Source organism: Leopardus geoffroyi, chromosome B4 (assembly GCF_018350155.1).
Source record: "Leopardus geoffroyi isolate Oge1 chromosome B4, O.geoffroyi_Oge1_pat1.0, whole genome shotgun sequence".
In the NCBI taxonomy this organism is placed as follows: Eukaryota; Metazoa; Chordata; class Mammalia; order Carnivora; family Felidae; genus Leopardus; species Leopardus geoffroyi.
In genome coordinates this window covers 63158759-63185593 of record NC_059341.1, presented here as the reverse complement: position 1 = coordinate 63185593, position 26835 = coordinate 63158759, and the positions used below count along the sequence as shown (strand labels likewise).

Here is a 26835-nt window from a genome sequence, read left to right as displayed (position 1 = left end):
CTTTTAAACTAAGTATCACTGGTATTTAAAAATAAAGATGAATTTGTGATGTTTACATAACGCAGAGTATAAAGAGATAAATATCAGAATTACAGGCCACGAGATTTTGGACCTTGAGATTTGCTTGAATGTTTGGTTCTGTTTGTTTATAACTAAGATTGATCATTTTAGGTATTACTGTGTCTGTCATTTATGGATATGATGCATTTTAAAATCAAGACTGTTAAATTCCTTTTAATTACTGGTATAAGTTTGATTTGAATTTAGCCCTTAAAATATCAACTCTACTGTAATCAACCAGGCAGCTTTATAGTCTAGTAAATAAAGTCATTACAGTTCCATTGATTGCATATGTAGTGAATTCTGTACAGTCTTAGTGGTTATTATGCCCTTGTTTCTGGGATGCCTGGGTGAATCAGTCAATTAAGTTTCTGACTTTGGCTCAGGGCATGGTTTGTGGGTTTGTGGGTTTGAGCCCCATGTTGGGCTCTACGCTGACAGCTCAGAGCCTGGAGCCTGCTTCAGATTCTGTGTGTGTCTCTCTCTCTCTCTGCCCCTCCCCTGCTCACACTGTCTCTCTCTCTGTCTCTCTTTCTCTTTCTCTCTCAAATAAACTTTAAAAGAAATTTTAAATTCTTGTTTCTTGCTGCCTCCCTTTCCTTTTGTTACTGTAATAAAATGCCACTATAAAGAATAGCCTATATTGGCTTATCCAAGTAGTAAAGATTTATCTGACAGCTGGAAAGTGTGGGTGAGAAAATTCTAGTTCTCATATTTTCAGAATTAACCAGATCAGTCAATTAGTAAATATCTTCCACCAGAGAAAGACTTGTTTTTGATTAAACTCTTATTTATAAGGAATCGTGTCATGGGTAAGAGGGTATATGTGGTGGTGGTAGAGGGGTGTGTGTGTGTGTATGTATGTACGTGTGTATACACGCATGTGGGTGTGGCTGCCCAAGGCAAGAGAAAGAAACCAATTATTTTCTTTGAGATTTTGCAGAACGAATGGTTTGGTTGATAGCAATTAATTCTACTGTGCCCTGCTAACCTGCTAGATGATGACCAGCTCACTCTGGTTTTCCCAGGACTTTCTTTTTAAAAAAAAATTTTTTTAATGTTTATTTATTTTTTGAGAGAGAGAGAAAGACAGAGTGTGAGCTGGGAGGGGCAGAGAGATTGGGAGAGAGAGAGAGAGAGGGAGACACAGAATCGGAAGCAGGTTCCAGGCTCGGGCTGTCAGCACAGAGCCCGATGTGGGGCCTGAACTCACAAGCTGTGAGATCATGACCTGAGCTGAAGTCAGATGCTTAACTGACTGAGCCACCCAGGCGTCCCCTCCCAGGATTTTCTTAATGTCATCACTGGAAGTCCCAGGTTCCAGCAAGCTCCTTAGTAATAGGAACACTGGACTGCTTGGTTACCCTGCTGACAATTCAGTCTCGTGTATAAAACCTCTAGAATCTGAAAACTGTATGTAGACTGGAAAATTTCAAAGGATTTGGTTTGGCTTGAGTTCAGTTTAGGACAGTAAAAATGTGTTTGACAGTCCCACATCTGGCCCTGGTACTGCTGGGGATTGTAAAGACAGTGTTAAGACTTCTATGATTTAAGAATTTTTAAAATTTGGTATGATGAGTGAGATTCCTACAGTATCAAATACCATGGGGAGTGGGCAAGGGAAACTCAGCCGAGTTAATACAGAAACGGATGTTAGTTAACATTAAGTTACTTTGCACTGGGTTTGGTGACTGGAAATATAGCAGCACTATGATAGTATGTCCATGAGAAAATAAAATTGGCTGCAAAGAAAATGGAAACACTATATTTAGCAAGTTGCTGTGAAAGTCATTAGGACAATGAAACTGTTTAATGGGTATTAAAGAAAAGCGTCCAGGCTGCTGCTGGCCAATAGCGGATATTTATATGAAGTTAAAAAAGCTGTGAGTGTGTGGCATGGCGGGTGCATGATGTTTGAGTTGAGGGCACCTTTTGCTCTTTTGGGAGGATTCGGAAAAGGCTGCCACCTCCTTAGGGCGGATGCAGCCGGCGTGAGGGTTCATGGGTTGTCGAAGGGCACATGCACTGGATTTCAGCCCTTGCAGGCCACCTCTGTTCCACCTGGCTGCCTACCTCGTGTGGGCACAACCTACACAACACATTTGGGTATCTGGTTTCAGTATCCAAACTGAATTAGAGGAAACCAGTGAATGAGAATGTTAAAAGTTAAATTATAGCATAGTCTTCTAGGAAAATATTTTGTTCTCTCCCTTCTCCTTTTGGGAAGGACGGAGCTGGTGGAATTTGAGGGAGATGAGTCTTTTTTTCTGTACTTACCTAGCTGAATTCACTGATTCATTCCTTTTTCTGTGCGTGGCCATGAAATACAGCCCATAGGGTTTTAGAATTTTCATTTGAGGTGTGATCGCTGCACCAGTAGCGGCTACTTTGGGTGCCTTTGTGTTCTGGGTGCTGTGATGAGCCACTTACACACTTTGTCTCATTGAAATCTGCTCAACAAGGGTCGCCTGGGTGGCTCAGTTGAGCCTCCGACTTCAGCTCAGGTCATGATCTCACTGTTGGTGAGTTTGAGCCCATATTGGGCTCACTGCTGTCAGTGTGGAGTCCGCTTCCGATCCTCTGTCTCTTTCTGCCCCTCCTCCTCTTGTACTGTCTCGCTCTTACTCAAAAATAAATAAACATAAAAAAAAAAAAAAAAGAAATCCTTTCGATGAACTTGTAAGGTAGAAATTATGATGACCACTTTATGGCTGAGGTCCCTGAGACCCCAGAGGGCTAAAGGGGTTGCCGAGTCTTCCAGATGGTGACTGACAGAGCCAGGATTCTTTGTGATCCCATGGCCTGTGGTTGCTTCACCACACCTGGGCTACCCCTACAGCACGAGCATCATATTTTGAGAGCTGTTTGGAATGAGAGACTATTTTATTTTATTTTATTTTATTTATTTATTTTTATTATACGAAATTTATTGTCAAATTAGTTTCCATACAACACCCAGTGCTCATCCCAAAAGATGCCCTCTTCAATACTCATCACCCACCCACCCCTCCCTCCCACCGCCCATCAACCCTCAGTTTGTTGAGAGGCTATTTTAGAGATCCCTCTGGCAACCAAGGCATCATACCCAGAGATAATTAAGACCTAGCAAACTGACATTATTACATTTTTTCTAATGTTTACTTTGAAAAATATAGACAAATATAATTGGATATGAGTATATATATAAAAAATATGCTTTTGCTCTTTTGGGAGGATTCGGAATTTCTAGTTCCTTTGGGACTAGAAATTTCTAGTTCCTTTGGCAACTTTCCTAGTATAGCTTTTTATGTTATGTTTTAAAATGAGACTCAGGTCTACAGGTAAATCAAGAGAAAGTTTTTAAAAATGATATAACCAAAAGAAGCATGTATTTGAAAAAAAAAATAGACTTCATTATTATGTATCCCTAACTTCCGCAATACTGGTAAACATTTCTAGTTTCTAGTTCCTTTGGCAACTTTCCTACTATAGCTTTTTATGTTATGTTTTAAAATGAGACTCAGGTCTACAGGTAAATCAAGAGAAAGTTTTTAAAAATGATGTAACCAAAAGAAGCATGTATTTGAAAAAAAAATAGACTTCATTATTATGTATTCCTAACTTCCGCAATACTGGTAAACATTTTACACAAACATTAAAACCATGACAGTTACCTGAATAATGATTGTTCCCATGTTATGTATATTCTGTGCTAAGAGCCACTGTGATTCTTATTTCTACTCTGAAATCTTAGGAGCTTTCAACATGTATGAGTGCTGGAATTTAAAACCAAAGTGCCTAGAATTAAACCTTAAAAGAATGTAGCGTATTTGTCCTCAGCATAAAAAAGAGTTCCAAGTGAAATAAAACTTGAATCTCCCTAAAGTTAGATTCTTGGAGGAAATGTGAATTTTAAAGGTGTTTGCCAAGATTGTGCAGGAATGACCAGTCTCCACTTTCTAGCCTTTGCAGCTGTCACAGTCAGCCCTCTGACCTTCCCTCTAAATGGCATTAGGGCGTGGGTCCAGGGAAATGGGCTGTTCTCTGGATGAATTTGTTTGGACCAAGAAAAGGTTTCTCTTCGGCATCAACTTTGCTCACCTCCCTGTGAGTGGTGCTGTGTTTTCTTAGGCCACCTATCTTGACCGCACATGGCCTTGGCTGCAGGGAGGTGATCTATTTCAGGAGGAGCCCGTGTCTGCAGGAAGCCCAGGCTGCCAAATGTCCTCTTTGGCCTCTGCACGAACTCTGTACACGAAACCAAATGTATTACAGAGCTTCAGGGTTTACTGTCTGTTTTTGCAAGTTGCTTCAGAGCATGTGCCCGACGGCCCTGTCTTGGAATTGGATTGGAGACAGTGGCTTCGTAAAGGTTTGAGACTTTTTCTGCTGCATGTCTAAAATCTAAGCTGTCTGCATCTGTAGCACACACCCTAACCTAAGTTACTCACCCACTTACAAGCGTAAAAGTGGGATAGAGTCCCAGCTGGGCTGACCTGGCCTGCGTTTTACATGGATGTAACAAGTGCAAGAGAGACCAGGAGAGCTGCAGCATAGGATGACCCCCACCCCTGCTGGTATGGTGGCCCAATTTATGTCCTGGGTGTTGACTCTAAGGTTTGAAACACCTAAGGAGGAGGTCACAGATGGGACCATGGGGAGACACAGTCCTGCTCCAGGTACCAAAAGAGCCCATGTGACAAGCTTGATGCCGGGTAAGGACTGGGGAAGGCTTAGGGGAGAGGGAGCTGCCTGGGTGAGATCCCTTACCCATTTTTGTGGCTGAGTAAAAGGGAGATGGAAATGACATCAATTATATATGGGGATATTCTACTATTGTTCAAGCTGCCATGGTTTTGAAAGTTCCACTTCCACATTTCCTTATTCACGTTGCAGACACTTGACTCTGACACACTGAGGGTGCACCAGATACAGGAGAGGGGCTGCTGCGCTGTGTTTGCAGGGAGCGTCGTTGTCCTGGGCGGTGTGCTCACTCCCGGTCCCTCTGCAGCTTCCTGGGCACCTCTCCTCTGGGCCCCTCTTACCTTCCCCGCTCTTCCATCTTCTCTGTCCCTCCAGGCCCAGGTCATATCTCACGTGTTCCCCACAGCTTCCTCTCCTTTTCCAGCCCATGCTGACTTCTTACCTTCCAGATCTCTTTTCATCCTTTATTGTGTGCGTCTGTCCTTGGGGCAGGGCAGCAAGTCCAGAAAGGCCATGTGGTGGAGTGTTGGGCAACAGGCTCAGGAAGCAAAATGCATGAGTACAATTCCCAGTTCTGTTCCTTACTGGCTTTGTGGCCCCAGGCAAGTTCATTCACTTCGTTATGCTTCAGCTTCCCCTTCTATAAAATTTTTTTTGATGTTTATTTTTGAGAGACACAGGGCATGAGCAGGGGAAGGGCCGAGAGAGACGCAGACACAGAATCCGAAGCAGACTCCAGGCTCTGAGCTGTCAGCACTGAGCCCACTGTGGGGCTCGAACTCACGAACCGTGAGATCATGACCTGAGCTGAAGTCAGCCACTTAACCGACTGAGCCACCCAGGCACCCCAAGCTTCCCCTTCCATAAAATGAGAATGGAAATAACACCTGCTTCAGGCGTGCCTGGGTGACTCAGTCAGTTAGGTGTCCAACTTCGGCTCAGGTCACGATCTCACGGTTCGTAAGTTCGAGCCCCGCATCGGGCTCTGTGCTGACAGCTCAGAGCCTGGAGCCTGCTTCGGATTCTGTGTCTCCCTCTCTCTCTGCCCCTCCCCTGCTCTGTATGTGTGTGTGTCTCTCCCTCTCAAAAATAAATAAAAAGGCATAAAAAAAAACCCACTTGCTTCATAGTTTGTTATTTGTGCTGAAAGAGCTAATATAAGTGGTTAGGACAGTTTCTGGCCCATGGTGTACATTCAATGTTAGCTATTATTTAAGTGTTAAATGTCTGCTTTTATTTCTTTGATATATTGTTTATAGGACCTAATTCAGTGCCCAATATTTTTCCAATTAAATATTACTGTTGGAATAGCTTGTCATTTTTCATAGAGATAAAGTTGCAGAAGGCTTTTTGTTAATTTTCTAAATTGATCAGGTATGTATGGTATCCTGAATTATTATCCTTTTAAACATGTGTTATTGACATGTTTGTACATCAGAGTAGTGTTTGAAATCCAAGCAAAGGGAAAGTGAAAACAGAGATTTAGTTGGCAACAATGTGAGAGCTGGCAGAGCATTGGTAATTAAGGGTATAAGCTAGATTGACATTTTGACTCTCCTTGCTTATTACCTGTGGGAGCTTGGGGCAAGTTTCTTGACCATTAATAGTTTGGTTTCCCCATTGGTAAAATGAAGCTATTAATAGTGCACACCTTCTAGGATTGTGCTAAGGATTTATACATAGAAACTGTGCTTGGGTACCATAGGCATTTACTCAACGTCAGCTATTTTATTGTTGTCATTGTTAACAGAAAATGTGTTTCCTTGGTTTACCAGGACAGTCCCAATACCAAATACTCTTTTTCACTAGCTGAATTGTATTTGAATTTATCAGCCCATATATTCCAATAAGAGGTTCAGAAAAATATGATTATAGTATCATTGGCTGTTTGTAATCTTCTTTGTGCAAAAGTTTACTTGTGTACCCACACCAATGTGTATTGCAAGTAGCAGTGATTTCATTTGCATGGGTTCCTTAGAGTCTCTCATGTGCAAGAAGTTTGGACTGGTAGAAATAAGGGAAAACTCACAGCAAATGCTGTTTGACAGCATTTGGTGATGCGGCCAAAAGGCATGGATTGGCCATAAAACATCCTAGTTCAGGATCCACTGCTCACTAGGTCTAGATATATGGGGATGGTATTCTTTATTCTGCCAACGACATATGGATCTTTCAAGGATTAAATGTTAGACTGGACTGAAAAGCCCTTTGACATAGAAAATGCCATACAGATGCATAATATGTATATTCTTGTAATGTGTTTTTATTTTGGCAACTTAATATTCTGGTTAGTAGAAAGTTTTTATAGATGCCAAATTAATGGCCAATTAACACATAATTGAAATACATTAAGAAAACACTTAACAGTAAATTAGACTGCTAAATAAATGTAATAACACATACTTTCTTACTTATCCCTACCATAAAGCCTACCTACTTAGACTAGAACCTCTCATATCTGAATCTGATATCTCAGAAACTTCCAGAATCACTGCTGCCTACCATTCCCCCATTGGGACTGCTGGGCCCTTTGCTCTTTGTTATGGACCACAGAGTGGTTGCTGTAGCAACATCATATAGTGTCAGTTTCTGACAGAAATCAGATTGGGTCATCACTATGTGAAGCCCTTCACAGGCTGCTCACTGCTGTTAGAATAAAGTCAGAACTCCACAGTGGCATGTGAGGGTCAACGATGAAGTGCCCCTGCCTGCCTCTGCAGCCTCCCTGTCTGTCACCACTCTGCCAGTATTAGATCCTGCAGCTAGAATGAACTTTGATTTTCTTCATTTTGCTTGCCCTCTCTCAATCCTCCTTCTCTCCTCACCTAATTCACTTCTCATCTTCCTCAGGTGTCAGCTTCATTGTCACTCTTTTGGGGCATCCTTTTCTGTCTTAATTCTCTGTTCCTGCTTGCCACTTGTCTCTGTGGGCTGGCTGGCTGATTGTTTCACAGTGCAGTGACACCTGCAGAGCTATTCACACTCTCCTTTTGGCCACCTTTTCTCATTTAGAATTTCTGAATCAGCCCACAGTACATGGAGCTTGCATTTCAACCTGCAGTAACCACTACATGCATTCACCTTTAAGGACATGAAGGGTCTTCATGAAAGACCCTTTAAAGATTATGCACTGCCTCAGTTCATTCATTTGAATGAAAAAACCTGTACTCAAAGTTTCATTGTAGACTTATAGAATGGTTGAAGATGCAGAGGATCATTTTTAAGTAGAAGTCATTGTATTGTTTACATGCAGAAATGCACTTTGTAAATAATCTATGTTGAAAGTGTGCTAAATAAACCAGCTGTATTTTACTTACATGGCTATAGTGAGTAGTGGATGCTTCAGATTTAGATTTGTATCTCACCTCTGCCACTTGCCAGCTCCAAGATCCTGAAGAAGTTTTTCCTTCAGCCTCATTCACAAGACGGAGATGAGCATGGCTCATGGGCTAGTGTGGGATTGCATGAAACAAAAAAGGTGCATAGCACAGTGAATGGCACATATTCAATGCATTAAGTATTCCCTATTATGAATGAATTGAAACTTTTCTGGGACTGTTAATGACAGACCAGGATGATATCATCAGAACTGAATTTTTGCTGTTACATGTAGAAGAAATAAAAATTGGGGTCAGAGACTAAATCTAGTTGGAGACTAAATTCATTTTAGAAGGACTATAAAGGAGACCCTAGGTTTAATTAATAAAGCCTAAACTCATTGACTTTTGATACCTAAAGACCCTGACCTTATGCAAATCAGTTTCTGGACTTCATTTTTTCCCCCTAAAACGACCTGAGCCATTCTGATCCCTTCCAGTTTTAACTTTGATTTTCAGAATGGTTAAGAGAACTGAAATGATATTCCCTTATGTCTTCTTTGTCTTTATTTCCACATATTACTTTGTATATAACACAGAGGTTAGAGTTTAAAATTTCTGGAAGAAACTTTACCACAGCCACAGAATGGGGTATTGAAGGTCAATTGGGGTTTTTGAATAGCTGGAATTGAGAAATGCATCTTATCTTCTTAGAATTGTTAGCACCTTTCCTTCAGACTCTGCATTTGAATATCAAAGGACACATCAAAGGTTGTTTCACTCCTCTTCAGAATGCCTTTGGTTATTTAAGATTTAGATGAGGCACTTTGTGGGTTCAAGGAGAGTGCATTAAAGAAGAACCCAAAGACACATAAGTTTCTTTTTGTTGTTTTGTTAATCTGATAATCTTTTCTAATGTGAGCCTTGTCTTTGCTACTTTGGTCAAGTAAAAAAAAAACAAAAACAAAAAACCATTTTCCTTGTGTTTCAAATGGAAGCACATTCCTGAATTCCTATTTTAAAGAGCTCTGAATTTAATTAAAAAAAAAAAAAAACAATTGGTTGTAGTATATGACTCTTTATTAATCTCCTTTATTACCTTGAATGAACAAGATAAATTAAATTGTATGACTGGTGTTCTAGAAGGAATTTTGTATATAGCTTAATGGGAGGAAAAATTTTACTTCTACCCTTCTAGCTTCTTTGCTCTAATAGTTAAGTTGGCATAAAATAGATTAACAGGAGAAAACAAATTTCATTTCATATATGTGGGAGCCCCATAAAAATTTGAGACCCACAGGCAAGTCAGGCAGTCGAGGCTTACTTGCCTTCCTGAGTTAAGGAATTGGATAGGAGCCTGACACTTTGAAGGGGAGAAGGGTAATTCACAAGACAATAGGAAGAGAGGATGTTTGGTAATTACATATTTGCTCTTTCGGACAGATAGGTCTTTCAGTTCTCTGATATAGCTTTCTCTCTGAGGAAGACCCCCTCTCTAAGGGAGAAATAAAAGGTTTTCTGGAGTCTGCTGGGTCTTGATTGTCTTTAGCTTAAAATAATCCACAAAGTGGTGAATTTTAGGGTCATGTATTCTGCTCCCCTTCAAGCAGTTTATAATTTATTGGTATAATGTTAAAAAGTAGCAACTCTTTGTATCTGAGATGTCTGCCACAGGAGCTGGTATTAAGGCAAAAATAAGCAGATTTTTATAGATCCCTAGAAGGGCTGGAAAGTATAATATAACATTTTATTTAAACCAGTAGGATTTAAGGCTAAGGGAAATAGTACCATCCACGTGATTTTCCTCCTCCAGCTTGCTGTCTATATCCCAAACTGAGCATTCTTATTTTGCACCCTGGTCTACCATTGGAGGATAAGGAACACACACACACACACAAAAAAAAAAAAAAAAAAAAAAGAGAGAGAGGCAGGGGAAGTTGAGTGGAGGCAGGTAAATATTTTAAAAACTCGGTTTGGGTCTGTAAGCATGTGTTGATCATTGTGTTATATAAATTATCCACTGACACAATAATTCTGTGTCACCCAAGTTCAATGGCTTGAAATAATGAGCATTTATTTAACACTCAGGATTATGGTGGGTGATCCAGGGTGGTTGGTTGTCCTGGTCTCAGCTGGGACCTCCCTGGGATTTGATGACTGACAAGCTATGGAGGAAATCTTCAGGAAATCCCATTTAGCTCTGAATATTTGAACGCAATCAACTGAGAAGGTAAATGTTAATAGAATATTTGATGTCAGAAAAATAGAAAGTACAGGATGTAGGGGAGCACAGGTTAGGGAATTTACTTGGATAATCTTGGTCTTTTGCTTTTATTTGCCTAAAATCAGAAATTGTTAAAAATGCAGAGGTGATAATGCCAACACCCCAAACTGATGTTAAAATACTTTTTTCATGTGCAACTGCAGATTATGAAGGGTCTCTCAAGTCTCACACTTGAACTAACAATTGCTTCCTCCTAATCCCTTGGCATTTCTTTTTAAATTTTTCAGTAGGGTTCTCTCTGTTTTTCTTCAGTTGTCACTTTATGATGTCATCAGCTGGTGAGAACATCCAAGGATCACAGTACTTTAGACTAAAACCATTTAAGTCCAACACTCGCTGATAAAAGAAGGAAACAAAGCTCCTTGTGGACTTGTTACAAGTCATATAACCAATGAATTGGAAGCACAGGAGTAGAACCCTTAGCTCCCATCTTAGAGGGTTCCTCAGTGGTTTGATTTTGTTGTTGGAACGTTCTCTGGGTCACAGGGAAAACAGCAGAGACTGAAATTGAACATTATCAGTGGTGGTATTTGCATAGCGCCTTTTGTTTATAAGGCACTTACAGATACTTAAGCTTGTGATTGAAATGAATAGCTGAGAGAATCTGATAGAATAGCTAATTATTACTTCTAGTTTTTTGGTCTCTTTCTTTGTAAAAAAGGAATTATAATATTTTTCCTCACGGAATTGTTGTAAGTAGTAAATAATTACAATTGAATCACTTAGATTTGTGTCTGGCATAATGAATTATTTGGCATTTTTATGATGTTAATAATAATATTGTCATTATTTGTTGTTGATGTTTGATTCTACTTTACAGACCATACGTATGTCATAAATTTGTGGGGAGAATTTCACTATCTAATTTTATTGTGAATTGGGTAGAAGGAAGGGATACAGAGAATTCAGCTCTTGGAGTACTTCCTGTATGAGCTTAGGAATCTCAGCCTCTGACCTAGTGTTTACCAAAAAAGGCCCCATATCATTTTGGCTTATTTTCTCTTTTAATATTGGACAGAAACTAGAAATAGAAATCTTCAAAGAGGTCATTTTTCAACAGTGCTGTATGTATCATTCTAGGCTTTCATTGCTTTGGGGTACTACATCTTAAAGAACAAATTATTTGATGTCTGAAAGAGCTTAACCTCTTAAGGAAATGAAATTTATCAGGGAGGGAAAATTTCTAAACAAAGGGACACTTTATAAATATCATTCCCTGAAATAACCATTGTAGTGAGCTTTCAGTGAAACAAAATGCAGAATTTGGGAATTTGCCTAAGTTTAACATTGAAAAAAAACAACACCCTAAACCCTATGGTTTGTTGTTTTATAGAGAGGAAGCCACTTCTAACTTTTAACACTGTGCTAAAATAAAGCAGCAACAGAGGGAACCTGAGAAATGAAGCTTCCAAGAGCAGACCAACCCAAGAAACACTTTTTCATTCATATGTGTTGCAATTTCAGGCCTCCCCAGCACCTTTTTCCTTCCCGCATTGCTATTCCCTCCCTGCTGCCATTTACGTTACATCCTGTAAAGGAACAGCAGAAATATCCAGGTTGATCTTTGTCGAGTCATCCTGAAAATGATAGTAATAGTGGAGGCAGAGCTGAGACAAGACACTTACCGGTGCTTTAACCTTTTTGGAATCATAGATCCTGTTGACACTAAAGATCAAAGCCAAGGATTTTGCTTCAGAGAAATGCACAGATGCAAACATACACAAATCTTGTGTACAGATTCAGGAGGTGGTGGACTCCCTTAAGCCTATTTTTGGGACATTAGTGATGCACCTGTGTTGTGAGAGCAGACAGTATCCCTGGCCTTCCTCCTTGCCAAGGTTTAAGTGCAGTGCTTGGGGATGGATCCAGTCCAGATTTTGCTAAAAGCTGACTCTAGTGGTTTTTTTTTTTTTGGGGGGGGGGGCTCACCTCATTTTCTCCACTCATTAAAAACTTGAAAGGTCAGATCCACAGCTGTTTCTGAACCAGGAAGAGGAAAAGGGAAGCAAGAAGAGAGGACTTGCTTCTGAGTGACATTATAGTACCTCCTTGCAGTACCATTTGGACATACATGTTTTATAAGCAGTTGTCAAGATAGACGCTTTTTTTTTGATAGTAACCCTCTCAGGCCTTATAAAGGGATCTCTCTCCAATAGAATATTGGGGATATTGGGAATAATGGGAATATTCCCGTTGTGTAAAGGGACCTCATTCAAGTGCAGATTTTAAGAGATTCTGGGAAGAAATACTTTGAAGAGAAATTACCTTCTCTCTTAAGTAGGGTAAAAGAAAAAAATGAAAAAGGGTAGGGAAAATAAGGATGAGGTGGGAACTGCTTGCTGGATTACATGATTCGATTTGACTTGTTTCCTTCACTTTGTAGATTAAAATACAGAAATTTGCATGTAGGTGAAATGACTTGCTTTAGGTTTTTGCTTGGGGTTTGTTAATAACTTTCTCTTGGCTTCCCTTTCATAGTCTTTATTAAAACCAGCCAATCATGTGCCTTATATGTGGAAATATGGAGCTCCTACTTTGTACAAGTGAGTGAGCTGTGGCAGACGCAGAGTCCTTATAACTTCCTGCCCCTCTAGAAGTTGACATTCTTTTAAAAAAAATTTTTTTTTCAACGTTTATTTATTTTTGGGACAGAGAGAGACAGAGCATGAACAGGGGAGGGGCAGAGAGAGAGGGAGACACAGAATCGGAAACAGGCTCCAGGCTCTGAGCCATCAGCCCAGAGCCTGACGCGGGGCTCGAACTCAGGAACCGCGATATCGTGACCTGAGCTGAAGTCGGATGCCCAACCGACTGCGCCACCCAGGCGCCCCTAGAAGTTGACACTCTTATAACCTAGTTTGGTTCCAGAGGCCATAGGCAGGTGAGAAAATTGCCCACTGCATATTGGTGAGCTGTGATCCCACCACTGATGCTGACTACCTTTGTTACCTTGGGTAAATTTCTTAACTTGGGCAACCTTGGCATCTTTATTTTTTTAGGGGTAAGATATTTGTGAGATATTTTGTAGGTTGAAGACGTAGTGTCTCTCAAATTAAATTAAATAGCTAAACTCTTAATTTGTTTAAGATCATCCCTTTGACCAGTATAACCCTATATTTGCCAGAATGCCTGGGTTATTTGGGTAGATGGGCTAGTAATATTCATAGCTAACAGTGCTAGGTCCTGCTCTATTTATTCTTTCATTTTTGCCCACAGCTTTTTTGTGGAGTAGATATTACTACTATCCCCCTTTTTATAAGTGAGGAAAACAGATGTGCAAAGAAGTTAAGAAACTTGCTCCAGGCCTTCCAGACAGTAAGCAGTCGTGGGACTGAAACCCAGGTGGTCTGACTCCAGGAGCCATGCTCTTAGCTATGATCCTTTCTAGTCTTTTTCAAGCTATGACCTATTCACATTGAATGGAGAACATTATGTGTGGTGGACTCTAAAACTTACTTAATTTTTTTTTTTCTGTCCTGTTTCAGGTACTTGACAGCAAGGACCAATAGAAATTTCCTGCTTACCATGAGGCCATTCTTAAAAAGGGCCACTTTGGTCATAACTTATGTAAGTATAGATATGCTTCTGGAATATCTGATAAGAAGTGTTTTATTTTAACTTGGCTCAGAGACATGATCCAGATTATTTAATAGAATCAGCAATATATTCGAACAACATGATGTTAGGATCAAAGAGTTTACATGCCATAAATGTTACAACGCCTTGGAAGGTATGTATGAAAGCCTTCTGGGAATATGGTAACTCAAAGACAGACCGGATGAACTATAGTATTTTATGAGTCCCTTTCAAGGTGCTGATCCTGAATTGTCTCAGTAGCACAAACCTGGCTGTATCAGTTATCTATTGCTGCAAAACAAACCACCCCCAAACTTAGTGGCTTAAAACAACAACCACATATATTTACCCTGAATGCTTTAGCTTGGACAGCATCTAGCTGGATGGTTCTAATTGCTCATCATGATTTTCGACTGGGGTTGCACAGGCAGGTTCTTGTGGCTGTCAGCTGGGCGAGGTTGTCTGTCTGTGGTATCTCCTTCTCTAGGGTCTTTCCCTGTGACCTCCCTCTAGCAGTGTAGCCGGGACTTTTTTATTTATTTTTTTTTTTTACAACATGTCAATTGGGTTCTAAAAGAATGAGCCAAAAGTTGCAGGACCTCTCAAGGGTGAGGCCCAGAACTGATGCAGTGCACTTTCTACAACATTCTGTTGGTCAATGCAAGTCACAAAACCAACTTAGAGTTAAGAGGAGGGGCAGTTGGCTTCATTCTTGATGAGAAGAGCAGAATGTACATGCAAAGGGGGCAGGAATTTTTGGTGGCCATCTCTGGTGACAGTCCCAATAATTATTTTCTTACATTCTTGGATTCAAGAATTCATGATTAGGAGATCAGTCTGTTATGCCACTGCTGTCTCCCATAAATTTCTGTCAAAATTTATGATAAATTTTGATAGGAAACTTACAAAAAAGTCTTTGAATTGTAATGTCACCAATTAATGTGATTTTCTTCTTGATGCTAACGCGTGTTTATGGAAGAAGAGTATGGAAAATTTCAATGAAGGTGGAGAGCCTTGACTGGACGGTCTCAACAAAAGGGACAAAACGTTTCTCTAAAGTGTTCCCTAGTATCTTTGCACAGAGCTAGGATGATTCATCATTGGTTTCAGAAGTGATTTATTTTCTTAGAATTGTATGGGAATGCAAGTAATCTGACATCATTGGAGTGATGAAAGTTGTAAATTATTAATCCCTTTGTTCTTTTAAAAATTTATTATCAAAGCCCTTTCTACTATTTATCTTCCTACTCTTCTTGTTTAATTATCATGGCTTTTTTCCTCTTCATAGTATTTTAGGGAATTTATATTCTTTCAGGATACTTGTGCTGTTACATTTGTAGTTCATATTTTCCATTATAAAGCCTGTAAGAATTTAACTTCAGTTTGAGCAGGACATTGCGAGTGTTAAGACGATTTTTAATTGGCTGCCTAGGCATTGTTTACTGTTGATATGCTTTTGGCTGACACCATACTTTTAGGATTTTAGATTTGAGGTTATTTATATAAAAGATATTTATAAAGGAAGTCAGTGATTTTCATGGGGGAAAAAATCCAGCCTTAACTACCTCCAAAATTAATCCTTTAGCTTTTTTATTCAAGCAAAGGTTTTCCTCTGACTTTAATAAAAACAATGTAATTGGTCCTGTTGAAATGAGAAGCATCTGGAAGGCCTGTTTGGGCGAACTCTCCTCCCCACAGAAATGTCTCTCCTTCTGGCTTTCTTATTCACCTTGGCAACAGGATAGCACCATTTAGTGATAGAATTCCAGCGGGTGACACAAAAGCTGTGCCCCAGAATTTGTTGAAATAACCCTTCATGAATGTTCTCCTTCAGGGCATTGGAGGGTTGGAACACTTCAAATGTGTTTATCCAAAACCCAGCAGTATTGTTTATTGTATTTTAAATTAACTTTCATGGGGCTGTTTAAATGGAATGGTTAAGAAAGCGGTTGGACAAGACATAGATTCAACTCCTGGATCTTGCAGTTTATTAACTGTGGGATTCTAGGTAAACTACCTACCTCTAGGTTCTGTGAGGCCGCAGGGAAGATGGAAAGTCTTTAGCTCAGTGGATAACAGCTGATAAATGCTTGATACTGACAGCTGTAATTAAGAATTTGCTTGCCTCTCCCTCAACACCTTCATTGTTTATACTCTTCTCCTTACCCAGCTGTTCTCATCTTGTGTACTCATCTTGAGTGTTAGGATTTTATAGAAGTGCTCATTATGAAACAAAATATTTGTAAAGCATCTGGAAGCGTCCTCCAGAAAGGTGGGGCTTACGCCCAGCGAGCAATGACTTTCTTACCAAATCTCCTTTTCTTTGAAGGTGATTGTCGTTTTGTACTTCCGTCTGTGGATAATGGGAGGATCTATGCCCCTCTTTTCAGAGCAGGATAATCCAGCTTCATTTTCGCCTTACATTCTTACAAGGTCAGTAAACATATTTTTTTTTTTTTAACTTAACGTGGTACTCATTCAACTGTTTTAAATAATCTTAAATGAGAGTTTGCCTTTGCCTTTTGAGGAAAGAAGGGTTGTATTCCATCCTGGGGGTGGGGGGGAAACTACTATTCATACATTTGGAATTCGTTTCAGTGGGTGGTGCTGTGTTGCCAGGCTTATTGCTACTGTTCCCATATTGGTATGTATTTGGCTATTCAGCAAGTATTTTGTTGAGCACTTATGATCAATGGTATATGTCTACTGAGTGGCCCATATGGCAAATGTTACAGAACAGTGCACCGCCAAGCCTATAGAGGTTGACTGAATATTAAAACTATTTGTAGAATCAGTGGAGAGATTGAAAGTGGAAAACAGAAATGAACAATTTTTGCTAAGATACAGCAATTCTATCACACTATTTGTCTTTAAGAGATTTAGACATATTGGATTAAGAAGTGATGTTGATCAGGGGATCTGATTTATTGAAAAGGTTTTTAATTCCTTACCTGTTCAGTCAGCTGTGGTGTCCTGCTAAGGCTTTCAGATATAATTATATTTGGCAATTTTCATGACTTTTCTTCAGGATATATTGCTGCTATTACGTTAAAACATTAAGATGCACCGTTATTAAATTTTTATAGTTTTATATATACCTTTTCACATATAATATTTTCATAATTGTAGCCTTCACTCTTTGTGTGTTTGCAAAGACACAATAAAACTTAAATTAAACCTCAACCTATTGCCCATTTGCTTACTTTTATCTTAGGGACAGCACATTGTTGGATTCTGTTTCTCTGCCCGGAGGTGATCTTTGCTTTATTTGACTCATGTATCTAATTTGTTTTAATTAATACATTTCTACTTGCTTTGCCTTTTATGTTTTTCTTTACTTTCTTCTTTTTCAAAGACAGTTTCCCTTTCAAAAAAGATAACTTCCAATGTGATTAATCCGTTTTTACAAAAACATTATGTCACAATTGTTTCTATTTACTTCTGTCATGTATTTATATTAAAGAATCTTGACTCTGCCTTCAGAAACCATATGATATCCAGCCTCTAGTGTTGGCTTATCTCTTCGAGGTAGTCTGGAGCCTTATACATTATTGTTCATACCTTATCTTTTTAAAAACGTTGTTTGATTAATCATGACATCTTTAACCCACTTTTTATTAATGTTGCAATCTACTTGTCCTTTTTAGTTCTCCCTGGCTTTCAAAATTTCTGGGATCCATTTGTGGATATTTTTAGCTCATTGATAAATTGTTTCAGTTTCTGTACCTCCTTAAATAGCTACATTGACCTCCAGAACAGAAGGTTCTGAACTCACCAACCAATTATTTCATTCCTATCTCTGTCATCAGTAAACAAGTGCCTGCCCCATGGTCCTTAGTGTCAGGACAAGGTGCCTTTGGTCTCTGACTCACTGCCTTCCTACCTGTACTGCTTAGCTGCCGGTTGCATTTTTTATCTCTTCTGGTGGCAGAAAAAAATTCTTTGGTGGAACCTCTGGCAAAATTAGTACCTTGGGCCAGTCACTTGCCAGCTTCTGTCTTTCACTTTCAAGGCATATGTATCCTGATACATATTTCATTTAGGACTTTATATGACTCCATCTAAATGACTGTTCTCGGGTGATTCAATCAATATGTGATAGAACACAATATCCTCTTTTTTTTTTCTTTTAAAAAACATATCTTTCTGTTTTTGTGTTTCATGCTTAAAATGCATAGAAACCCAGGGACATTTCAGTGACAGTTCCTCTAAATGGCTTTTCACATTCCTCTAAGATAGCTGCATTATAATTGTCTCTTTTGAGCATCCAGAAAATTGTCTTTAATTCCTTTCTCAAGTAAGGTTTCTATTCTGCTTGAATAATTGTTTGACCTCTGGTAGGCTGATGATTCTTAAATTGGATTACCTTGGTCTGTTTCCTAGTCCTGTTGGTTTTTCTTTTCTTCTCATTAGCTGTGCAATTTAGCTATGATTTGGCTGGCTCTGTGATGATTAGTGATTACTAATCACAGGTTTGTCATTCAGCTTTGTCAATCTGTCTCATTAATGCCTCACCTCTTTCACTGGGTTTATAAATTCCGAACAACTTTTGTAGTATCTTTGCTTCCATCTTGCAAGTATTTTATCTTTTAAAGTTTATATAATAACTTATTCTATTATCAGGTGAGAGTTTTCAGACTTTTTCTTTAATAATTGCTATAGTTACTAATTCCATGTAGTTTTAAAAAAATCCTAATAGTTTTAAGAGTTGCTTGGTCAAGTTTTCCTTTGTTTCAAATGATTTCCTGTGACTTTATAGTTCTGAGATTCCTTCACTTTGCTTGTTTGTTTGTTTTATTTCTTTATTTTGAGAGAAAGAGAGAGCACAAGGGAGGGGCAGAGAGAGAGGGAGAGAGAATTTTGGGCAAGCTCAATCCCAGGAACTGTGAGATCATCACCTAAGCCTAAGCGTCAGACGCTTAACCAACTGAGCCACCCAGGCACCCCTCCTTCACTTTTACATAATCTGTTTCCATTTAATTAGCCAGGAGGAAATACCCTGTCATTTTCTATTTACCAACACTGGGATGCAAAATCATTGTGGTTTGCTCTTGAGAATAGTTTGTTAAAAATTATCAAAGATGAGGGAATAAGACAACAGATGACTGTGTGACATTTACTGTAATGTAAGACATTGTCTAACAAACCTAGAGGAATACAACTTTGATTGACTTATTTATATCTATACTACTATATTTTACAACTCTGTCAACTTAGAACTTAACATACAGAAATATGATAGCTTTGATTATTTCTTTTAGGAAATAAGGCTTCAAATGTTACAGTTCTATTGCCTTGTAGGACATTGGACAAACTTGTATCTAATTTACCAATCTCATTCCTTTTTGTTTTTCATGAACATTGTAACACTAGTTTTTCAAATTTAATTTGTATATATTGATATAAGTATATATATATATATATATATATGCATAATAACAGCTTTGCACTGTTAAGCCCAGAATTCGTGATCCCCAAAGACCGCCAGGGAGCCGAGTCCGATGCAAAAGCAAAGAGCCTTTATTTGAGCTAGCTCGAGCTCAATCCCCTACCTGCACCGATGCAGCAGCGGTGAGATACCAGGGAGAGAGAGCAAGTTTCAAAAGGACAAAGGTTTTATTGGGGCCTAGGGGCAGTTGGTGAGGTAATGGCTGTGGCCTCAGCAGATTGGCTGGGGAAGGGTCGGAGTCCTGTTAGGCAAGTGAGCGGGAGTTTATTCAAGGGGAGGAGGCGTGGTCAAGGTGAAGGACACAGAACAAGATGGAGTCGGCCGATGTAGGCCCGCCCTTTCAGCAGAGGTACAATTTTCATGGCATCCAATTCACCTATTTAAAGTATACAATTCAGTGATTTTCATTATGCTCACAGAATTGTGCAACCGTCATCAAAATCAATTTTAGAACATTTTCATCTCCCCAGAAAGAAACCTTATATCCTTTAGCTGTCCGCCACTCCTAGACAACTTTTTGTCTCTGTTGAGTTACCGGTTCTGGATGTGTCATATCAATGGAATCAAATAATCATGGATCTTTTGTGACTGACTCCTTTCACTTAGCATAGTGTGTTCAAGATTCATCCATATTGTAGCTTGTATTCATACTTGATTCTTTTTTAATTCCTCAGTAATATGTCATTATATGGGTATGCCACTTTTTAATTTTTCCTTTCATCTGTTGATGGGCATTTGGGTTGTTTGTACTTTTTGACCCCTATGAATAATGCTGCTGTGAACATTCATGTATGAGTTTTTGTTTGAATGTATGTTTTCATTTCTCTTACACATGTACCTAGGAGTGGGATTGCTAGGTCATATGTATTAACTTTGTATTTAACTTTTTGAGGAGCTGCCAGACTATTTACCAAAGCAGCTGCACTATTTTACACACCTGTAGGGCTTATGTGAGGGTCTAGTTTCTCCATATCCTCACCAACACTTGTCTTTTTGATTGTCTTTCTGTTGTTTTAATTACAGCCATACAAGCAGGTATGAAATGGTATCTCATTATGGTTTTGATTTGCATTTTCCTAATGGCTAATGATGTTGAGCATCTTTTCATATGCTTGTTGGCCATTTCTGTATCTTCTTTGAAGATGTGTCTATTCAGATTCTTTGACCGGTTTTTAATTATTTTTATTATTGAGGCATTTTATTATTTTATTAGAGTCTTTTTATTACTGAGCTGTATTAGTTTTCTATATATTCTAGATATAGATTGCTTATCAGATATATGATTTATAAACATTTCCTACCTTTCTGTGGGTTGTTGTTTCACTTTCTTGATGGTGTCCTTTTGAGCACAAATGTTTTTAAATTTGATGAAATTCAATCTATTTTGTTTTTGTTGCTCGTGCTTCTATCTAAGAAGGCTTTGCCTAACTCAAATTTTCTTTTAAATTTTTTTTTAACGTTTATTTATTTTTGAGACAGAGAGAGACAGAGCATGAACGGGGGAGGGTCAGAGAGAGGGAGACACAGAATCTGAAACAGGCTCCAGGCTCTGAGCTGTCAGCACAGAGCCCGACGCGGGGCTCGAACTCACGGACCGAGAGATCATGACCTGAGCCGAAGTCGGCCGCTTAACCGACTGAGCCACCCAGGCGTCCTCAAATTTTCTTTTAAACTGACTTTATCAAGTTTCTGGTTCCCTTACTAAAAAGTTATACACACCTTTATTTTTACTGTGTATTTGTATAAGGATTAAGGTTTTTAAAAATATTTTGAAAACCGTACATTGGTACAGTTTATGTTAACAGTAGTTTGGAAGCCATTTAGCATTTGACTTCTTACATTTGATCATTGGGCATGTCAGAGCACAAGGTAAATTGATAAAGAATTGGAGGATCATCATTATCACGATACACTGGTAATGAGGCTCTTAATTTTTCATCTTTCCATTTTAACCCAAACATTCAGATTGTATTAGCTGTCAAGAATTCTGTGTGACTGATCAATAACTTTTTCAACTCATAGTTAATTGAGATTATGTGGATCAGTTGACTGGCATGAGATTGAATTAAATGTTTCTACCTTAGGCCTGAGAAGAAAAGTGTAAGAATTTAAAGAATGGAGGAGATACTGTAGTTTGATTGCACAGCTTTCTCTGGACAAGCAGATTCCCCCAGGCACAATTGTCCAAGCCAAATAACCTAGTAATCATGACTGACTACTACCTTCCTATTATTCCTCACCTCTAAGCCATCACACAGTCCTGTCCCTTCGATCTTAATGTTGCTAGAATTTCTTTACTTACATCCACCCCTGCTGCTGCCATTTTCATTAAAGTCCTCATGGACTCTCTCCTGTATTACTGAAATCCTCGTAACTTGTCTCTCTTCCTACAGTTTGCTCTCCTTGGATCCATCTTCCACACTATTTCCAGATGTATTTCTCACTGGCTTGCTATTTTAAAGGTCAGTGGTTTCCTGTACCTCTAGAATAAGCAGTAGGAATTTGGCCATAGCTATTCTCTTCAGGCTTATCTCTTGGTACCCCACCACCTTCCTCCCTAACCTTAGCCATTAACTATCCTAATCTGCTTCAGTTCCTTAAATGCAGCCCTGCCTTTTACCTCAGAGTCTTTTTACATGGTGCTTTTCCAGTCCTATAATGCCCTTTCCTTCATTCTTTAGCCATTGTTGATTCTAGATCTTGCCAGAACCTTCTTACCTCCAAATCTTGGCCACATATTTTTTTGTGTCTTATTACACTTTACTTTATGGGCTATTTACTAATTTTTATTTCCCACTTAAATATATGTTTCTCAAGGGCAGAGACCATATCATATTCCTTTGGATCTCCAGCATATTAGCCAGTGCTAAGCCCAGGGCAGAGCCACAATAACTGTTTATTGTATAATAGATGAAGACATGATTAAATCTACTCTCATACGTCTGTTGCATCTATAAACATGATACCTACATTTACCTTTCTGCCTCTAATGGCCACTTCAAACCACCACCTCTGGATTTATCCTTGCCTTGCTTTTTGGCATTAAGACATTTTCAGCTGGATATGCCTTTGTACACTCCAATATGGAAAACGTAATCTTACTCATTTTGTCATAAGGCATCGTAGAATAACTCTGCTCCATCATGAGAATGACCCATACAATGTAATGACATATTTAAAAATGCATGTGATTATGGAACCCCAATATCATGTTGACTTTTCTTTGAGATTTAAAGAAAATTGGCTCAAGTCTTTTCCCACCTGCTGGGTGTCCATTATTACCCTCTCCTGATGTTTAATGCTTCCCAAGAATCTTATCTTTTCATGGGCATTTCCCATTTCCTTTTCCTTTTCCTGCTGAACTTCCCACCTCACCCATGTTTTACTGCTTGTGGCCATTCTCATTTCCTTTTCTTGTGCCAACCAAGATAGAGATCATAGGCCTTTCACCTTAATATCCACTGAAGTATTACTCATGTAAGGCATTTGCATATAAGAGATTTTACTGAAATGTGGGGACAAGTGAGCAGAACTATATTGTAAAGCCATACACAAATAATTTATAGTAGACATCATTGTATGACAGAATCCTTCAGCTACTCCTCCCCTGGGGAGTTCTCATTGACTTTTTTCATCAGGTCTCTGGTCTCAGTTATATATTATTTATTATTAGTCCTACCTCCTGCCTACTATTCCCTATTCTTTTCTTCCTCCCTGCAAATTTCTAATAATTTCTTATACAACCCTAGACTGCATAGGCCATCTCAGGCTAAATCATCTCTGAAACCATATATACTGATGTAATAGTAAGCTCCAAAATGGAAATGGCTTGGCGTTGAGAAGGTTTAGTTTTTGATCATAGGGAGATGGCTGTGGATTCTGCCACTCCCTAGGGAAGCTCTCTTCCTAGCGCAGCCCCTGGGTTTTACGCTGCTTGCATTTTAGAGTCCCACCATCTGGAATGACTATGGCAGTGTAGGCAGAAGAAGAGAAAGTCGGAGGGTCCCATACATCTTATGTTGAAACTTTCAAATACATAACAGTAGAGACTGTTGTAACAAACTCCCATGTTTGTTCCCATCACCCAGTTTCAGCCTTTATCAACTGTGTTCAGCCTTGTTTCATCAAACCCCTCACACTTAGAACCCCTCTCCATTTTCCCCAACCATCACCAAACAGGTCTGAGACCAGTCCCACATATAATGTCAATTCAGTTATCATGATTTCAGTGTGTAGTGCCTCTAAAACATAAATATTTTAGTCCATTCAGGCTGCTCTAACAAAATCCCATAGACTGGGTGGCTTTTAAACAACAGAAACATATTTCTCTTAGTCCCAGAGGCTGGAAGTCCAAGATCAGGGCACTAGCATGATCATGTTCTGGTGAGAGCCTTCTTCCTGGTTCCTAGTCCCCTCCTGCTCACTGTGTTTGCTCATGGTGGAAGAGGTGAAGGAGCTCTGTGGCATGTCTTTTATGAGAGCACTAATCTTAGCTCTTTTTAATGGTTATTTATTTTGAGAGAGAAAGAGTGCACACAAGCAGGGGTGGGGGGGCAGAGAGGGAAAGAGAGAGAGAGAGAGAGAGAGAGAGAGAGAGAGAGAGTCCCAAGCAGGCTCTTCCCCGTCAGTGTAGAGTCTGACATGCGGCTCTGTCTCACAAACCGTGAGATGGTGACCTGAGCCACAGTCAAGAGTCAGACACTTAATTGAGCCACCCGGGCACCCCAGGGCACTAATTTTATTTCTAGGGACTCTACCCTTTTGATCTAATCAGCTCCCAAAGGCCCCACATCCTAATACCATGACATTAGGGATTAGGTTTCAACATATTACTTTGGGACGGGGGTGGGGGTTCACACAGACATTCATACCCTAGCAATAGAATGTCTTTTTAAAAATATAGCCTCCAGGGGCACCTGGGTGGCTCAGTCGGTTAAGCGCCCGACTTCAGCTCGGGTCATGATCTCACACTCCATGAGTTCAAGCCCCGTGTCAAGCTCTGTGCCGACAGCTCAGAGCCTGGAGCCTCCTTTGGAATCTGTGTCTCCCTCTCTCTCTCTGCCCCTCTCCTACTCATGCTCTGTCTCTCTCTGTCTCTCACAAATGAATAACTGGTAAAAAAAATTTTTTTAAATATAACTACCATATCTTAATGATATCCTAAAAATATTGTCATTAATTCCTTAGTATCATCAGGCATTCATTTAGCCATACACCTTGTCAATATCATTTAAGCTTCAAGAGATTCATGGCACCTGCCCCAGGTACTGGGAAATAGAGTCTCCTCAGTACTCAGGGGAAGGAGAATTAAACAGACTTAATGAGTACATAGCTTTGTGTCTGATATAACCTGTGATGGTATTTTCTTAAAAAAAAGAAAAGAAAAAAAAATAAAAAACATGTTAATAACATGTTCTTTACCCCCCCACACACACACTATAATCATGCATCCATAATGATTCTCAAGCATGTTTCCTGAACCACTAAAACAGAACATCTCAGAGTCTTGGGGCCCTCACAGCCCCCCATCCATTTCCTGTTTGCCTGTGACATCTGTTTCCCAGTCTAAGCCCAACCCATTCATGAAGGCTCAGGTAAGTGCTAGCTCTTGCAGGAAGGTTTCCCTGATAGAAAACTCATAGTGACTGCCCACCTCCCGCAGCCTGTACACTTAGTTATTTCTACCAGAGCGTGAACTGCTTCAGTAAGGTTGCTCCTTTCTTGACATTTAGAAGGGAGAGGGAGCCTGGAGCCTGGCAGCTTTGCAGTGGGAGAATTTGTCAGAGGAATAGGTCTAGGGTAAGTGGCTGGGGTGACCTGGGGGCTGGTGTCTTCCATTCAAGAAGAGAGGTGACCACTTCACAGAAGAAGGTATCAGGAAGTTGGATAGGAGAGTGTTCTAAAAGCAGACTTGGGGTACGGAATAGTTTTGCTCATAGCTCTGTGAGCAATGGCTGCCTTGGTGACTCTTAATGCTATTTCATCATCTTACTAGGCTTCAGCTCGGAGCCTGGCACAAAATCAATCTTGAGTGTATTGTTGACTGGATGAATGGTGGTCCTGGTTATAGCACCCAGTGAAAGGAGTGAGCCTCATTGAGATGCCTTCTGAGGAGATTGTTGCACACCTGGTAGTTCCCTTCAGGAACACGAGAAGTGTGGTTGTAATTATCAGTTGCAGCCTCCCCCCAACTCAATGCCTTGTTCAATTTTCTGTTTTCAAAGATATCTGTAAGGGTTTGTTTACTTGTAACTTCGTAAAAGCAACAAAATGTTTCCTTGAGAATGATGGGATTTATGCTGTGGGATATCTGGTCAATTTGCGTGATTACACATAACACAACAATACAAATACAGCGTGGTGGCTCTGGCATTAATTTTCATCTCCTTCACTGTGAGGTGGTGAAGCCCTTAGCCAGGAGTGTCTAAGGGAACTCGCTCTGTGGGACCCTCTGTCCCCCTCCTGTTTGTCAGCTTGGCTCTCCTACTTAACCAACTGTGCTTTCACGGTTCTCGCACTTTGAACATCTAGAAAGCTTGGCTATAGCTGTGACTTTTTAAACCACTTTACAGTTTGGGAAATTTTGCCTTCTTATGTCCGAATCCCTCCATCCCTCCCATCCCACATGGAATTTCAGTGGGAACAAGGGCCAGAAGGTGAAAGAGAGGGAGTAGAAACAAAAACATGTTCTAAAACAGAGGGACAAGAAATAAAAATAAAAATAAAAATAAAAATAAATATCAGGTTAGTGATTTGGGAAATTTGAGGTTGGAAAATTTTGTGATTGGATTTGAGAGTGGAAAGTGGCTAGAGCCAAGGATTGAGTTATGGGTTTGTAGCAAGAATCCTGAAAGAAAAGTTGAGTATGGGAGAGGTGAAGGATGGGGCTGAGGGCCAGTGTGATGTCTAGATCTGCACTGGCCACTACAGGAGTCACGGGTCACATGAGGGTACTGAGCACTTCACATGTAGCTAACCTGAATTGAAATGTGCTGTGATTAAATAAAAGCCTATGTAGGATTTTGGAGATGAAATCCTGTAAGAAAAAAAGAAAGTACAATATAATTTTTATATTGATTATATGTTGAAATGATACTTTGAGTATATTCATTGAACAAAATATATTACTAAAATTAATCATGCTTGATTTTACTCTGCGTAAATTTTACTCTGATAGAAAATTCGAAATGATGCATGGTTCTTTGTATTTCCGTTGGGCAGCCCTGGCCCAGAACCAGCACTGGGTCTCTTCCGGAGGTCTCTTCCTCACAGGAGGACAAAGGATGGGCGGGGTGGCGAGGAGTAAACAGTGTGTGGAGCCCACACCACACACTCCACAGCCTTCCTCTGCCTCTGGTTTGGGTGGTTTCTTTCAATCTGCCAGCTCAGCTGATTCTGAATGGTGGGAGGATTTGCACTGTACTCCACCTTTGAGTGTGAAGGTTCACTTAGAATTTGAGTCCCAT

General features: G+C 39.7%; 1 protein-coding gene across 4 annotated transcripts in view; it reads left to right on the top strand.

Annotated features, from left to right (window-relative positions):
* The window catches only part of TMTC1 (transmembrane O-mannosyltransferase targeting cadherins 1), a 285364-nt gene that overhangs the window by 109849 nt on the left and 148680 nt on the right, over positions 1-26835 (top strand). For all 4 annotated transcript variants that reach the window (XM_045462494.1, XM_045462496.1, XM_045462493.1 and 1 more), the window contains 2 exons: positions 13830-13911; positions 16250-16353. In XM_045462494.1, coding sequence (XP_045318450.1) covers positions 13830-13911; positions 16250-16353 — 186 coding nt within the window. The remainder of the gene's footprint in view (positions 1-13829; positions 13912-16249; positions 16354-26835) is intronic.